Below are 16487 nucleotides of genomic sequence, written 5' to 3'. Positions count from 1 at the left end.
TGCTGAATACATATCATTGTACATGATTTGGACCAAGTGGGTTTCTGCTTCCTAAATAAGGTTGGAGGAGTGAGCGTCCTAAAAGCGGCGGAGATGAGTGAGTGAGTGAAATAAGGCTGACGTTGTTTTATTTCCGCCCTCAGTAATACCCCCCACTAGGGCCCGTTCGAGGGTAATATCGTAAAGAAGAAGGAGAAATATGTTGCCTTCAGTTGGAAGTGTTACCCGGCCAAAATTTCGATGTTTTCTCCGCGAGTGGCCGCCATACCAGGGTCAATCACCACATGCAAACAAAGGGGCGGAGCCTAAAGATAAACATTAGCTTGGCCTGTGCACTTTGATTCCATCAGATACCGTCGCACGTAAGCAAGATGTCGCGCCTGTGTATGCTGAGCGTTATACTGGGACTGGTAGGGCAAAGTCTTGGTGAGTAGAGGCTGCTACCAACAGTATAGATTTGTATAAATAGTTTTGTTCCCCTTTTAAGCTTTTGTTAGTGACGTGATGTCGTCTTCAAAGATTGATCTAGACACCATCACAAAGACCGATACGCACAGGTCATAATCATGTCCTCTTTTCGCTCATGCAACCCCCTTCACCCATAATTAAGAGAGTCAGAGTAGTTCGTTTGCATGTCTATTCAGAACTCTCGCTGCGTTCGCAAGGCTGAACGTAGCTTAATGCAAATTCTGATATCTCTTGCACTACTAAGTTACGATGTTTGTGACACCAACGATGGCGTAGGTGCCTCCATGAGGAAGTATCAAAGTTCAGATGAATGTTGTAAGCGAACCTTGACAACAATAACACGCATGACAACGTTGCCTGGTCGCCATACTCTGATGAAGTCATATATCGAGACTCGATATCATTGTTCAGAAGTTTAATCAACTTGATTCTTGACTGAATGATGAGTCTGAATCACAGATCATATTGGTACTTCGAAGTCCAAATATTATTCACCATCTAAAACACATCTGTATTTTCTAAGCTGCTTGTCCGGCTGGTTACGTAGAGGCACAGGGCACGTGCCTGAAGTTCTCTACCGACAGCAAACCGTACGCGGACGCCAGGGCAACATGTCAAGCGGAAGGGGCACGTCTCGTCGTGGTGAAGACAGCCGAAATGGACGCTTTCCTCGGGGACACCATCAAAAACAGCCACAATGACAACACCTGGATCGGCCTGGACGATTTAAACAGTCCAACGGTAAGCAAATATAACTTGAATAATTTATGTAAAAGATGCAAGAACACATATAATAGGATCCCCTGCGGTCTATACTGTCAATGTTCAAGTCTTGCAGAATCAAAAAGCAATTTTTTGATCGGAGTGTTCCTAACGAGCAATGGTGGATGCTAGCTACTTGAAACAACTGACCGTTTCCAAAATCATACCCAGTTGCTTGAGTGACTGTTTTTGGCGAATTTTGTGCTCTATCAATACCATGATGATCATGTCATTAATGTGGCATTGGTAGGTTCTCTCTAAAGTGTCCTTCTATACTAATTTGTATTTTTAGCACCAGTTTGTTTGGAGCGACGGCAGCATTCTGACCTCCGCCGACTACAGCAGCTGGGACGGTGTCCAGCCGGACAACCCCGACACGGAACAGTGTGTGGAGATTCGCCCTGAGTACGGCTACAACTGGAACAACCACGACTGCGGCGAGCTCAAGCACTACGTCTGTGAGAAAGGTGTGTTGGTATTTGGTTCATATATACACTCATCCAATAAGGGCGCATTTTATGTTAGCATTTGGTCTGTTATGACCTACTACGCCTCCAAACGGATTATAGTGGTATTGCACCTTGGACGTACATCTCCTTTGGCCTTTGTGAAATTATGCCACCGGATCCCGGGTCGATATCTTCGCCAAGAAGATTATATGTTTTGGGTAGCATTTGTGTGTATGTAAATGACCAGCATAACTCAAGAAGGCTCTGATGGATTGTCTTGAATTTAGTAGGTGGGTAGGTCTTGATGAGATTTGAAAATGATTAGATTTTGGACCCCTTAACAGCTTGTTACGGTACTGCAGCGGAACTTTCTATTTTGATATCTCGTGTTCTGGACATGGTATGGTCCTGATGTTTGAGTGGTAAATAGCTCTTTGGACAGAGAGTACGTGGTATAGGTTTGGGCCCGCTAGTGGCTTTTTTTGAACCACAGGAGCAGGTTTTGCTTCAGACTTTGAAAGGATTTGAAAGGTCATGATAGCTTGAGTGATGATTTACATAATTAGATACTTATCATTCAAATCTGTATCTAATTTGAATAATTAATGAGAAAGGTTTATATGCATTTCATGATAGGACTCTCAAACATGTGACATACGTAACTGAGGAGAAATATTAATTGATATCAACTATGTAAATGAAGATCTCACTTGCATAATTAATGAGAAAATATTATAACTCAAGATGGGGTTGACGAATCATCATGATGTTTGGCATGTAGATAGCTTAAGTGATGCTTTGTATGATTTAGCAATAACTATGCAAATCAGATTCTAAAATGCATAATTAATGAGGCAATTTCAAAAACCCGCTGCGTTCCATGATATGACTATTCAAATATTTGACATTTGTAGCTGATGACGAGAGGAATGTTGATTGATAGAAAATATGCAAATGAAGACCTAATTTGCATAACTGATGATAAATGATAGCATAATCTTCTTTGTTAACGTCATACTTTAGACAACGTCTGTCATTTGGGTGGAGAACATAATCAACTGATATGATTTTTAATTGATGAGAAACACTCTTAATACGTCAGTCATAAACTAAGGTTAAAATCATTTGGCGAAGGTATGAGGTCGTGGAACTCTAGTTGTTTGTTCCAGCTGTGATTGACGACTGTGTGGGCGACAAGGACGACTATAAGACCTGCGTGGAGGCCGCCATCATGACATGCGCGGCGCAGGCCGGGTTATCCAGTCGTCATGACAACAGGGTCAGGAGGGCCCTGGAGGAATACCGTAAGAACTCCGAGTGGTTTTAATTCAACAAATGTGACAAGGACATTGTATAATGTCATTACATATACCAAGATAGATTGCTCTCCCAAAGCAGAGGTTAGGCTACGGCTTTGGGAGTCTTTTGAGTAGTTTTGTCGGCCTTTCTATTTTGTCAGTTTTTCTTGGTGTATATTGCCCTAACAATAGAGAGATTCTACATTAACAACATTTGTAACGTTACTTTCCACAAAATACTATTTTTCAAACAACCATCCACTCTCTAGAGTAAACTACATCTCGGATCTCACCAACGCACTTACAGCACAATATATCTGCAAAACGGAATGATTTCAAATTACCCAAACCAAAAACAACATCTGCAACAAAGTCTTTCCTGTACCGGTGCACAAAATCATACAGTACTCTTCCACATCACATCAGATCATCCGTTCCATCCTCCTTCAAACTACTCATCAAAGACAGACTGAAAACGGACACAACATTATGAACTGGTAGCAAATTGAAATTGATGTAAATATGTATATATTATGTAATGTTATGTGTATGTGTTCCAATGTAATGTATATGTTATGTGACTCCAGGAAGAGTAGTGAAGTACACTTGTGTACTTACTAATGGAGTCGTTTTACCAATAAACCAATAAACTAATAGCACATACCAAGATAAAATGACAATAAGGCCAATAAAACGCCTAAAAAGGCGCCCAAAACAAACCGGAGCTTAAACTCTGCTTGTAGAGTAGAAAGATTGTCCTTGTGTTCTCTTGATTTCTGAATCCTGTCATTATTACCAAAACGTCAGGCTTTTTAGCATTACAGAATAATATATGTTAGAATTACAGAGCAATTATATGTTTTGCCATATAAGAATCAAGCAGTCTTCCCAGGCAATGTACTCGTGAAAAGTAAAATAACAATCCGAGCGTAGTGCAAGTGATTGTACAAAGGCGATAGTCTATCTAGAGAGAAGTTTAATGTAGCGAAACAAATCGTATCATGTAGCGAAGCGACTTCTGTCATGTAGTGAAACGTCACTATAGCGAACCAAAATGTAGCGAAATGTGGCCACATCGAATTGCAAGGTACCTAATGGCGCAGGGTACTTTTTGTCCCTTACGGTTTGATCTATCTCTCCACAGTTCCTCGGGAGGGAAGCAACAACCTGGCCGCAGCCCTGACCGTGGCCGGGGTCGGCGCCCTGGCGGTCGTCATGATGGGTGCGCTCTACGCCATCCAGAAGAAACGCCTGGCCGCCTGAACAGCTCCCGATGGAGCCATTGCAGTTGGACACACACCTATCCGCGTAGTGCGAGAATGTGTATAAGAAGAAGATTGTAATAGCGTAATTAGTCGTGAATGAGTAACAATAACTGTCACTAAGCACATTCCATTCGGAAGATTTGGTACAGAATTCTGTAAAAGATTTCTGTAAATCCATTCCATTCAGACACTTCTTTTGAATTGAACCGAATGTGCTTTTTTAATACACGAAGGAGAAGAAATAAAGTACAGCATTGATGATATAGGCAGAATGTTTGAGCTCTGATTGTGATGATGACTTTCCTTTAATTTCTGCTGAATAAATCTTCTTATGTTTACTCATGCCTGCGCCTCTCGTTCCGCCCCCTCGCGAGAGGAATCCTGCCCCCTACAGCGGTATTGTTCTTACGTCATTTACTGCCCTCTGACATTCTAATAATAGTTTCTTACAAAGTAATTGGAAACATAGAAACTGAGTGGAAAATCCAGCATATGACTGAGGGATAAGACCCATTACTATAGCAAGGTAAGAGTGACTGGCATTTGACATCTTGAGAAGTGGCCCGGTGAGCAAATTTACTGTCAACGTTTCCTCCTGTCACCGTAATTTTTGAAAAGGCCCTTGTATTAAAGGTAAACTTTTATACTAGCAAGTGGTGCGCGTGCACCTGATATGTTGATCTGCGTAAACGATCTGACCTGCATATAGCATATCTGAGACTGTGTTAAGTCTGCGGTGGCTGGCTGTGAAAATATTCACTCGTACGAACAAAGATGGCGCCCGTATTCCTCTCGGCGGTTTTAGTGTTCACCGCCTTGTTCGACTCAAGTCAAGGTAAGAACACGCAGGACACGTGAACTCTGGATTAAAAAAATCATTTTGCAATGTCGAACATTCGGTAAATTTACAGATAACATATATGTATATATTTGCGTATAACGTGTAAGAATGTAGGCTTGTCAGATTAATCTCTTATATAATAGGGAAGGCTTAATATGTAGTTCGTTCGTTCAGACCCTTCACTTGTCGTTTCTAGTGGTACATAGGGTAGCAAGTTTCCCGCTGTTTCAGTTCAGGGTATATTTTACAGGGAGGAGTTGCTAGCCCTTTTCCTTTAACGGGCTCAAGTCACCTCCCCGAACACTAGACCTCAATTTTACTTCCCTTTTAAAAGACGATGCAGCCCAAGCTGAGATATCCTGACCATTTAGCAAGAGCAAAGTGCCACCGTATACCCATGTGGGGAACATTTCCAAATTCCACTCTCCTGTTAGTTTCCCCTTTCCATCTAATAACGTAAAAAAGCCTCACTGATGTGTTCATCCCTCTGTTCCCAGCTGCCTTGGATAACAAGGGCACAGACTTTATTCTGACATTTCCGGAAAACCTTCAGAGAAGACAGACCAACCCCAAACTGTTCATCGCATGTCCGCATCCGAGCGGGGCCACTGTTGAGATCACTCTTCCTTCAACTCGACATAACGAAAGAGTCCGGGTGACTTATGGGCAGGCAAGTGATTAGTGTCTCTATGGCTATGAAGCGGTTAGATTTTTTGGTTTTTATTTTTGTGTGGAATATAAACAGTTTGGGTTGTAAAGTGTCACTAGTCGCCACGCAAGCCAAACGTTAGCTGTGATAAAGCAAAGGCTGTTCATGCTAGACATGTAAATTAGTCTCTACCAGACTAACTACGCTGACTATAGGGGTGATTTTTGCCAGGGGAGTTTGGCCATCATAGGCTTTCATTGGTGGGCGCAGTTAGCTTAGAGAATTCGTAACCTTCCCGCGGGCTGACTCTCCTGACCAATCACTCCCCTGTGAGCCTAATTCTACTACGTATCCCGTGGGTAGACCTGGTGGAGACTAAAGCGGGTACCGGGCATCTCACTGGACAGCGACACGCTGGCGACCTCGCTGCAACCAAGCGATTAAGCAAATCGCTCAACGAATTACAACGAATATTTTTACGCTTTCTGTGTTTTGTTATCTTTTTAGTAATACGTGTTCACTTTGCATGATATTCCTATTATGAAGTCAATGGTATCACAACTGTGGGGTCGTGTGGCGTAACGGCAGTGTTCGACTCAGAACCAAGAGGTCCCGAGTCCACTTTACACGACTTTCTTCACTTTGCCCAGGTGTATAAAAATAAAAATGGGTATATTGTTATCTATACGTGGCACTGTTAATATAAGTTATAAAAACTTGAGTGCAGTGCCACGTCGTCATTGTCTGTCAAAAACCGAAGTAAAAAAACTGGTATCACAAATCCAATTTAGGACGCATCGAGGTCGCCAACGTGTCGCGGGTCCAGTGAGATGGGGCCGCTCGGCAACCTCGCTGCGACCTAAATTGAATTTGTGTTACCCTCGACTTTATAATGGGAATATCATGCAAAATGTACAAGTATGGCTAAAAAGATAAAAATACACACAACGCGTAAAAACATTCGTTTTCTATGGATGAAATTCGCTGAGCGCTTTGTCAAATCGCTCAGTTGCAGCGAGGTCGCCAACACGCCGCACGTCCAGTGAGATACCTGCCTTATGTAAATAGTGGTTAAGGCTATACCTGAAATTCTATTGACAGGTGACAAAGGTGGAATTGGAACGCTTAGAGGTAGAACTCCGCGGCAGCAAAAAGAGTGACAGTTGCAAGTCGGTTCACATCACGTCCGATGTGGAGATCGTGGTGTACGGAGTGTTTGCTGAAGGTGCCTCGTCTGACGCCTACCTGGCCCTTCCTACCGACGGCCTGGGGACGGAGTATTTCGTGTCCTGTACAAGCGTCGTGCGGAACTTTAACAGCGAAGGGTTCGGGGACGTACCCTCTGGTAAGTTGTCACATCAGATGAGACATGACTGAGTACAAATATCTAAGAGAAACTCATACCGCTGGCTACAAAATTCAACCTTAAGCTCTTATGATTCCTCGAGCGGCTGTAATCTCCATGAAAAAATGGAGGTATTGTTTTTAGCGTGTTTGTGTGTGTGTGTTTGTTTGTGTTTCCGGACTATTGTGGTTAGCATAGCTCAAGAACCTCTGGATGGATTACGATGATATTTGGTATGTGCGCGGGAGTTGTGAAGCCGAAATTCAAGGTCGATTTGGGGTCCCCTGGTATGTGACCTTGGTACCGCAGCAGAACTTCCGTTTTTGTATCTTTTGACCTGGATGTGCTGTGATCTTGATTTTTGGGTGGCAGATAGCTTGTGATGTAATAAAGAAGTGGTGTAGGTCTGGGCCACCTAGCAGATTGCTCTGGAACTGCAGTGGCGTTATTGTGAAAATATTCTAAGGAGAATAACTGAACAAAAGGACGATGGATTTCGATGATATTTAGTATGCAGGTAGTTTAGACAGAGATGTACACAATGATGTGCAAATTATGCTAATCGACACTTAATTTGCATAACCAATGAGGAAAATCTATATTTGCAGTATTTTCCATTATAAGACTCAAATACATGTAACATATGTAGTTTATGGCAAGTGGAGCATCGGCAGAGACCAATTATGCGAATAAATTCCTAATGTGTATAATCAATGCAAATGTGCCAAAATTCATCCAAGTGGAAAATGATAGGACTGACAATATTATATCATGTCTAAGTTAGATAAAGGTGTTTATGACCAAGCATATATTATGTAAATGTGTAAGTCATTGGCATAAACAGAATAGTTCATGGAGATATGAGGTTGCTCAGGTTTTGCAGTCACTTGGTGTGTGTCTGTGACGGTCGTGTCTGCCAACACATTATTTGAATGCTAGGCACGTTGACAATAACAGGAAGTTGGGTCAAAAGTGATAAAAGATAACCCCAAAGGTCAGAGGCAGGAAGTGGCAGGTTAGATTTCGTAGAACTATAAATCAAACATGACATGATAGAGTCCATGGAAGCGGGTACTAATTCAATGGGAGGTCTTGTTTATGTTCTATTTTCTCGTGTTTTATCTATTCTAAATATGGTAGTTTCATATGGCGTCGGAGTGTAGTTGTTGTTAGGCTTGTTTTGGTGCATTTGTATGCTTGTCCTGACTTTGGTCTCCAGAAGATACCATGTCCTTATCTAAAGATGTGGACATGGCATATTATGATAAAAGTTGATTATCATGTGACTTGATTGTGCCAGCATTTTGTCATGATGTAATATTTGTGCAGAATTCGGAATAGTCGGTGTCCATGACGGGACGACCGTCACCATTGTCCCCAGCCAAGCCTTGACGTTCGACGGACAAAACTACGCCGCAGGACAGGCGTTCTCTGTGGGACTGCACCGGTTTGAAACACTCCAGGTGTGAACCATTAAACTGCATGAAGGAACATATTAGAAATTCATTGCAGCAACGTAAATTTTGTCCTATAATATTGCTTTGATTATGAGCATTTTTGATCCAACTTTGTCATTCTTTCTACAATGGATTTATGTCATTACTTCTTTACTTTATGTCGTCATGAAATCAACAAATATGTCAAACCACGCCTTTAAAAGGCGATCAAACCTTACTTTTAGTATCTCCTCTCTACTAGATTCGATTCGGATCTTGGTTCACTTGCTCATACGCCTGAATAGCTCTTCAATATCAACTCCATGGCTTTGCATATGTATTCGTTTTTGCACATATTTGTTAGCACTTTTGTTACAGATATCATTTTTGTATCTGTATATGTATTTTCATCACGATTCTTTGTATATATGATTTTTGTTTTGGAAAGATCGAAGGCAGAAAGTGGATTCATCCTTTTACATTCTGGTCTTTTCATTGTATTTTGATGATGCTTAAAAAAGAAAATATATAGTTACATACTTACATACATACACACATACATACATACATACATACATACATACATACACACATACATACATACATACACACATACATACATACACACAAACATACATACATACATACATACATACATACATACATACATACATGCATACATGCATAAATGAAACTGATATTTGTATCATACCTGTATATCGGCTACATCTACAGGTACAGATGACTGAGGACCTAACCGGTTCAAAGGTCACGGCTACCCAGCCAGTGGCCGTGCTGAGCGGGACTGTCTTTGCCCCCTGCCGGCCTATGGGCGAACAGCAGCGAGGGACAGGAGACTATGTAGTGGAGATGATCCCGCCCGTGGACACCTGGGGCAAGGAGTTCGTCACCGTGCCGCTGAAAAAGCACACAGGCGACGATCTATTCCGTATTGTTGCTGCTAGGGAAAATACGCAGGTATGTATAACATCATTGTCAAAAGGAAGACAGTTCCAGACCTATGCCTTTTGCCCAATTTGTGGTATTCATGTGCATCCAATCTGACTTGAGAATAGACGTTCGTGCCATCTGTAAAGAGACAGGAAAAAGTAATAGCCTGTTCTTGTCTATTTTAATCTATTGAAGGTCGATGTCACCAATGAGAACAGCAGGACTCTGAACGCTGGGGAATTCTGGGAGATTGATGTCCCATCTGACGAGTACAGACACGTGAGCAGCAGTGAGCCTGTCTTGTTGGTGCAGTACAGGTAGGGGCAAACACGCAGAAGTGATCTCTCAAACGAAATTGAACACTGGCCATAGCTAGAGATTGTTGCAATCACCAAAAAGGTGGATTATCAACACTGACCATTGGTTTGAGCACTGATACGCCTTTTGAAAATGTGTTGTCACCTGTGCTTGCTTACTTGTGTCGAGTTCTGGTTGCCTGTACATTTCAATATCATGCGAATTTCATACGAGTCAAATGTTTCGTTAATAAAACAACTCTAACCTCTCCCATTGCAGGGTAGATCTAGGCATATAGATAACAGATGTGATATATTGAAATTATACAACATTATCTAGGTCTAAGTTGTAACTATCTTCAACTCTTAAACAGTAAGAGTGGCTCCGCTGACCGCACGGATACTGACCCGTTCATGATGGTCATCCCGTCTGTGGCCCAGTTCGAGTCAGAGTACACGTTTTCTACGGTGGACCTTGTTAGAGGCCCCTCTGGATCCACTCATCACATCAACCTAGTCATCAGGTAATGCTATTCAAATTGTGACTGTAGCATAACATTGCTCCTGTATGTGTGCATATGCAAATAGTCATGAGTAAAAACTTCACTGTGAGTAACTCAAGAGAAAATTAGATGCAATAGAGTACACGACATCTATTTTATTCGGTCCAAAACAGCAAAGAATGCATTAGATAAAGTTCTAAGAGCTTGAAGTAAGTTGTTTTTCTCTCCGTTTGACATGTTTGAAAGTGTTTGTAAAAGTTATGATTATGCAGAACTTGAATGTTGCACACCGCTTTCTCTGCATGATAGCGAAATCGCATGATAAACCCATATCTGTAGTTCTTTAAGCAATGAATATTGCGAAAAGCATCGCATGAAAAAATTAATTGTGGTATCTGCACAGCTCGGCTGACAAAGCTGGCCTCCGATTGGATGGACAGCGGTTGCCTAGCGACGCCGTCTGGCATGACGTACCCGGGACCAGATATGCTGCCACACATCTAGACGTGTCTAGTGGCACCCACACTGTTCACCATCTCTCTCCCATCGCGACTGTCGGTCTGTTCAGGTGAGAAATGGGACGTGTTTCTATTTATGCAGCCGTATAAGACAATGTTGACAATTTTAGGTTACTGAACAGTACGTTTCTGTAGCTCAACTCGTAGCAGCCTCACAGTTGAGCTCCTGGTTTCAATTATTCGGTAACTGGGAGATTCCGGTTCAAATCTTGGGAAGGGCATCTCGGTTGGGGTTGCAACGTTTTTCGGAAGGGACATAAAATGTAGGTCGCGTGCCCGGGGGGTCCACAAAAGCAGCAAGGAAACATGCTGACCTATGTGCCACTAGGCACTGCAAGGTGAACAATAAGAGTATGTGAAGATTATTAAGAATATGATTGGAATCGACGTACTGACCCTGACGACTTCTGTTTATGATGTGACTCTTCGTTTTGTTGATTCCTTGTTGTCTCCCACTTACAAACCTAGCTATGGTTTTGTATCTCCGGAGTCGTACGGCTATCCCGGCGGACTCCGGCTGGCCCGGATCGCCGCCTTGTGCAGCACCACCGCCCCCGTCCCCGCCGACCGTGTGGACAACGACTGTGACGGACGTGTGGACGAGGAGCTGCTGAACGGCATTGATGATGACGGCGACGGACTGATCGACGAGGATCTGGCTAGAAGTGAGTGATCTCTTACTCTTACCCCGAGCAACAAACTAATCACAGACAATTTGACTATATCCAGGTAATTCCTAGAAAGATAATCATATCTGGAAAATCAATGACATTTGATTCAAGCATTACAGTCACTTGATAGAGTTACTAAACCTAGTGCACGCTCTCTGTAGGTAACTGCGCCGACAGCCGGGACCAGTACAGGACGTGCCTACAGAACCGGGACCAGTACAGGACGTGCCTACAGAACCGGGACCAGTACAGGACGTGCCTACAGAACCGATGCAGGAACCTGCGGCCCTGAACGGTGTCGGCGCGGACGAGGCAGCTATTCTTGGCTTGACCTACGATGTCTGAAATAGATTGTGGAATTAATGGCAATGTGTGGAGGTAGCTACATGTTTGTTTTGCAAGCTATAAAATTTCCATTACCACTTTTTAAGGAACAATAGGTTTCTACCCGTAGCTTGTCTCCATGATGACACTGAAACAACTGACAGTGTATAGGTTGTTGGTCTTTCTTTTTACTCTGCCACATATCTTAGCATTAGTGTCATCCTAGTTAGTTCCAGCGCTCTCATACTTTCCTTTCACTAACCAGTCTGAGATCGCTGAGACTCAAGTCGTCTGGAATATATGGCTGAAAGTGTGGGCTCTGCGCCTAAGTGGATTACCGGTCTGTTCCCACCAGCCATTTTCTATATTCATGTCCAACAAAGATGACGTCATCTGCAATGGCACCGAAATATAAACAGGTCGCAACTAACTACAGTCTCACACCCGGTGAGTTAAGAACGGATGGGCTCCTGTCCCTAGTGTTTATCGCGGGACGGATTCCCTACTATTACCGATAAGTGTGGTGGGTTCTTAAACTTGCTCGAGGTGTGGCTTTCCTCAAACGCGGGACCTCCGACTTAAGGTCCCATCGCTGAAGAACTGACCCTATCGTACGGTGACCTACGGCATTTGTGACCACGGTTTTATATAAACTATTGCACCCGCTTCTTCTCAATCGGACGACATGTGGCGTACGGCGTACGTCGTCGCGGATAAGAAACCCAACGTAGGTAAATCGGGGCTATAAAAACAATGAGCCCAAGGTGGACATCAAAAACAACACAATAGTAAAGACAATGTCCATTTAATCTCTAGAAATTGATATCTACCAGAACCGTGCCATCTGAAAAGCTGAAGGCAGATTTTCAAGTCTTCCGTGTGAGGTAAAGGGGAAAACCGTCCAGAGTAACTAAGATCAGAATGGAATTAATGCAATATGAATTAGTAACTGGATAATTTCTCTTAAGAGCCAGACGCTTCAGACAGCATCCACTATCTGTCATAAGTGGTTGAGGGTGAGGGGGGGGGTGCTAACCGAAACGTCTGACTCTTCAGAGAATTTCAGAAAGTCCAGCACGACGTTGCTTAATCTATTTTGTATTATGAAATGTTTTACCTGGATTTCTTACCTTCATTGACATATCAGAACAAATAAGAGATTTTGAAGAGGTAGGAACTGAAAATCAAGAATGAAGGGAGTTGAAACAGTCGTATTTTTAGTCTGCCTCACAACTTAAAATATTCTCCAAGCTGTTTCTCCGTGCACAAAAAATTGCTCATGTGGTAATCTCACCAGACCACGTCTAATTGCGAAAGGCAATTACAAATGCTAATCACTGCCAATCCGTCGACATTTTTTGAAAAGTTAAGAATGTTTGGAATTGGCAAAATCGTGGAAATGGCCGCAAGATTGTGCAATCACTGACATTATATTTTCGATGAATTTGAACCATTGAAAATTAGTTTAAAAGTGTCAACACTGCGATTTCCACTAAATTTATCTTGCATCTGATTTGGAGCCAAAAGTGAGAATGTGACCTTCCGGGCACGGCCATTTTGTTTGTAGAGGACTTAGCAAACATTCGCAAAGTTGCCGCAATAACTTGATGAAATTAGATGCAGTCCGGTGAGATAAACGCTTTGATAAGACAAAACAGTAGGGAGAAGGTTCAAATGACACAATCAGTGCATAGTGCATCATATCAACAATAAAATATTTGCACCAATTTCTCTGCTTTATATAGACAAGACCTGCATGCATAAAGTAGAAGATTCAAGTTAAGCACCACTATAGCATTGACCATTTTTAAACAACGGTCATATCAAAAACTATTCAAAGGAACAATGACATTACTTTAAATCAAACGTCCTTCAAGATATACAAGTAAAGCGTTGTAGCCTTATTAAGTGAAAGACGTATTACTAAGTATAAATACAACAGAAACTGGTACATTTCTCAGTCCTACTCTTAAGATATCAGTACATTGGAAATAAAATACAAAAAACTGCAACATGCACAAAGTTCAACAACAAATCTGTGGTTGTTACCCATTTCATGCTTATTGCAATTAGGAAATATATATTAGTAAACGTAAAAGTCCTTTTATCAAGCACCACAAGTGAAGTATCATATGTATGTACTCTCACAAATGGAGATCCATAAACAATAAACAACACACACACCTCTGGTGTAAGGTCCTTGTTTTGAACACAATGGACTTAAAAGAATCTGATAGGTACAGGAATCAATTGTTTAGAAAATTTGACTAACAATTATTGTACATAATCATTTATTATTTCCTTTCAACTAAACTTTGATATTCAAAGATTGACAAACGTAGTGACGTTACATAGATATGTAGAAAACAACAGTATGGCAAGTTGACATTTCAAGCCATCCCTACTCGGATTTTTGCCTCCAAGCAGAAACATTCCTGTTTTCTGGTCATTTTTTACATTATCAAACGAAACAATCAATAGATGCTTTAAAGGACAAAGTGCATTCAGTACTGACAAGAGGCCAGCACTTTAACCATGTTAGGTTAATTGGTACTTCTTATCATTTTTGAAGTTCTTCATTGCAAAACACCCAATATGACATAACATCCCCCAAATAAATATCATCCACGTACCAAATTTGTATTAGAAAAGACCATATCATCATTCTGAAGATACCATGTAAGTTTCTGAGTCCAGTTCAGAATGCATACTAATTAAATGTTCCTTAAATTAAGCTCTAGGTGGGCTTCAAAATGGTTGGATAGGTAAAAAAAGGGGCACTTACCAAGCATTATTCTAAGCTTTAATTTGGCTATCAAAAAAATCTGTCCATAACAAAAACACTGGTACATAATAAACTGGCATGAAGAGTCTAAATTCCAATAACTTAAGGCTATTCATTTATTCAAATTCATTGAAATATATAGGAGCAAATATAAGCTGGTCAAAATTCATTAAAAACTACAGTACCAAGTTCGTTTATGGCCACATGATCAGTTCCTGTAAAACTTACGACTGTCCAATCGTACAGCTGCCTTGATTAACATAATAAGCAATAAGATGTTCTACATAGGGCCCCACTCTAATCTGTATTATTTACATCTAGTAAAGCTTGAAAGAACAGCAACTTCCAAGAAGTCATAAAAGATGAAAAAAGAACTGACTGCCATCCTAAATCCATGGACACCAAATCTGTGTGGTTCTCTATGATCGTTAAATCTTCAGAATACATTGCGGTCGAGGTTTAATACAAATTCTAAGTCGTTACAAAATCCTCTTTTCAATCAAACATGTAGGAAATCTTGCTGTTACTTAAAAGTTAAGTCCGCCATGTTGTCAACAGTCCCTGCTGTACCACTATGATGTTGCTTGTGCTGGTAAGTCGTCACAGTTGTGTGGTCTGCTGGTCCACAATGGAGTACCTACTAGAGAAACAGAGAACAGCATTTCAACTGCTGTCTGTGTGTTGTAGGACAAGAAACATTTCCCCCAAATAAAACGAACTTTATATTTGGTTGATGATGAAACATTTGTGCAGTCAGATAATTCTCTCATTGATAGTCTGTGCCGTTACTGTTACGTAGCAGACATAGTGCAGGTATAATAGTGTACATGTCATGTCAATGTCATGTATTTGGGAAAATTGAATCTTTCATCTTTATATAACTGTTTTATTTGCAAGTTCTTGCCCCAGGTTTAATTCCAGCAAAACAGCATAGAGAAAAATAATACAGATAGTTCAAGATAGCAATGGTGACATGTGGAAAAAGTCAGACTATTCTAATTAGAAAGGCTACGGAATACAGTCTAAGCTTTTAGGTTTGACTTCTTTTTTGGAAGCAGTGAAAGACAATTTGAAAGTGTCCCACTTTTTAGTAAAAGTCTACTGTTTTAGGCAGACTATTAACTGCAGAGAATATTTGCAAAATATGCAAGTTCCCTCCACAGTACTTTGTTTTGTCAAAAAAAATGTTTTAAAACCCTTGACTGAACATTCCTGATTTATATCACATAGACAGCACATACAACAGGACTGTATTACAGCATATGATAGAAGTTGTGCATCCTAATTTACCTCAAAAAGGAAGTCAACAAGATTCAGAAAAAGACTATCTAATAAAACAGCTACTTCTAGTTAATCTACAATGGGAGAAACCTGCAATAAAAACAAAGGAGGGGTGAATGGTGTACATGTATGACTCTGTTGTGCACTCCTGTATCAGAATTCTGCATCAGAATATAGCCAGATTCAGCCTCAGATTAACATAACATAATCATGCATCACCAAGTCACATTGCAACTCTACATGTTGATTGGTGCCTCTAATCTGTCTAACTATGAGCTGTTAGACTACTGTGTGGGGACACCATGGACGGGTAGGAATGTCCACTCACTGGTTACCATGCCTGCCCTCATGAGTTGGAAGCATAGGTAACAACCCTGGACAAAAAAGGGGTACTATGAGTTCCCATACAGCACAAATGTACAGGGCATTATAGTCGGTCTCTTTCTCAGATTCTATATATAATAAACCACTAAAAATGTCATATACAGTTACATCATTCTAGAAACATGGTAATGTCTGTACTTGCCTATCCATAATGTTCAAATGTAACATTGGCATCATCACGAGAACAATAAATAGATATAATATAACAATGTATGATAAATAATTATTAATAATCATCATCTTCCCAGTTTCAGTATTTTA

General features: G+C 41.2%; 4 protein-coding genes across 10 annotated transcripts in view; 3 read left to right on the top strand and 1 right to left on the bottom strand.

The window, feature by feature from the left end:
- Window positions 1-294: 294 nt before the first annotated feature.
- LOC136449091 (perlucin-like) lies at window positions 295-4580 on the top strand. The gene is made up of 5 exons (XM_066448903.1): window positions 295-426; window positions 992-1209; window positions 1523-1697; window positions 2849-2983; window positions 4122-4580. Exons 1-5 carry the CDS (start codon window positions 372-374, stop codon window positions 4238-4240), a joined length of 702 nt encoding a protein of 233 aa, XP_066305000.1. The 5' UTR covers window positions 295-371; the 3' UTR covers window positions 4241-4580.
- A 436-nt stretch (window positions 4581-5016) lies between these two features.
- LOC136448793 (IgGFc-binding protein-like) lies at window positions 5017-8546 on the top strand. Its single transcript, XM_066448438.1, has 4 exons — window positions 5017-5077; window positions 5581-5753; window positions 6834-7077; window positions 8407-8546. Exons 1-4 carry the CDS (start codon window positions 5017-5019, stop codon window positions 8544-8546), a joined length of 618 nt encoding a protein of 205 aa, XP_066304535.1.
- On the top strand, window positions 6823-15289 carry LOC136448072 (IgGFc-binding protein-like). Its single transcript, XM_066447192.1, has 8 exons — window positions 6823-7077; window positions 8407-8540; window positions 9249-9491; window positions 9660-9781; window positions 10135-10284; window positions 10667-10831; window positions 11250-11446; window positions 11614-15289. Exons 3-8 carry the CDS (start codon window positions 9255-9257, stop codon window positions 11742-11744), a joined length of 1002 nt encoding a protein of 333 aa, XP_066303289.1. The 5' UTR covers window positions 6823-7077; window positions 8407-8540; window positions 9249-9254; the 3' UTR covers window positions 11745-15289.
- LOC136448071 (protocadherin-15-like) overlaps window positions 12566-16487 on the bottom strand; it is a 51553-nt gene continuing 47631 nt past the window's right edge. For 6 of the 7 annotated variants that reach the window (XM_066447188.1, XM_066447191.1, XM_066447187.1 and 3 more), the window contains one exon: window positions 12566-15201. In XM_066447188.1, the coding sequence (XP_066303285.1) occupies window positions 15162-15201 (40 nt within the window). In that variant the 3' untranslated portion in view covers window positions 12566-15161. The remainder of the gene's footprint in view (window positions 15202-16487) is intronic. The other variant, XM_066447186.1, reaches the window with a different exon arrangement.

The sequence above is a fragment of the Branchiostoma lanceolatum genome, chromosome 14, assembly GCF_035083965.1.
Source record: "Branchiostoma lanceolatum isolate klBraLanc5 chromosome 14, klBraLanc5.hap2, whole genome shotgun sequence".
NCBI lineage: Eukaryota > Metazoa > Chordata > Leptocardii > Amphioxiformes > Branchiostomatidae > Branchiostoma > Branchiostoma lanceolatum.
This window is presented reverse-complemented; position numbering and strand designations above follow the sequence as displayed.

Excerpts from the sequence above, each read along its gene's own strand:
- LOC136448072 (XM_066447192.1), top strand. The coding sequence starts at position 9,255 with ATGACTGAGGACCTAACCGGTTCAAAGGTCACGGCTACCCAGCCAGTG. Across the intron at positions 9,492-9,659 it reads CTGCTAGGGAAAATACGCAG|GTCGATGTCACCAATGAGAA; the intron begins GTATGTATAACA and ends AATCTATTGAAG. Across the intron at positions 9,782-10,134 it reads GTCTTGTTGGTGCAGTACAG|TAAGAGTGGCTCCGCTGACC; the intron begins GTAGGGGCAAAC and ends ACTCTTAAACAG.
- LOC136448793 (XM_066448438.1), top strand. The coding sequence starts at position 5,017 with ATGGCGCCCGTATTCCTCTCGGCGGTTTTAGTGTTCACCGCCTTGTTC. Across the intron at positions 5,078-5,580 it reads CTTGTTCGACTCAAGTCAAG|CTGCCTTGGATAACAAGGGC; the intron begins GTAAGAACACGC and ends CTCTGTTCCCAG. Across the intron at positions 5,754-6,833 it reads TCCGGGTGACTTATGGGCAG|GTGACAAAGGTGGAATTGGA; the intron begins GCAAGTGATTAG and ends TTCTATTGACAG.
- LOC136449091 (XM_066448903.1), top strand. The coding sequence starts at position 372 with ATGTCGCGCCTGTGTATGCTGAGCGTTATACTGGGACTGGTAGGGCAA. Across the intron at positions 427-991 it reads ACTGGTAGGGCAAAGTCTTG|CTGCTTGTCCGGCTGGTTAC; the intron begins GTGAGTAGAGGC and ends GTATTTTCTAAG. Across the intron at positions 2,984-4,121 it reads GAGGGCCCTGGAGGAATACC|TTCCTCGGGAGGGAAGCAAC; the intron begins GTAAGAACTCCG and ends ATCTCTCCACAG.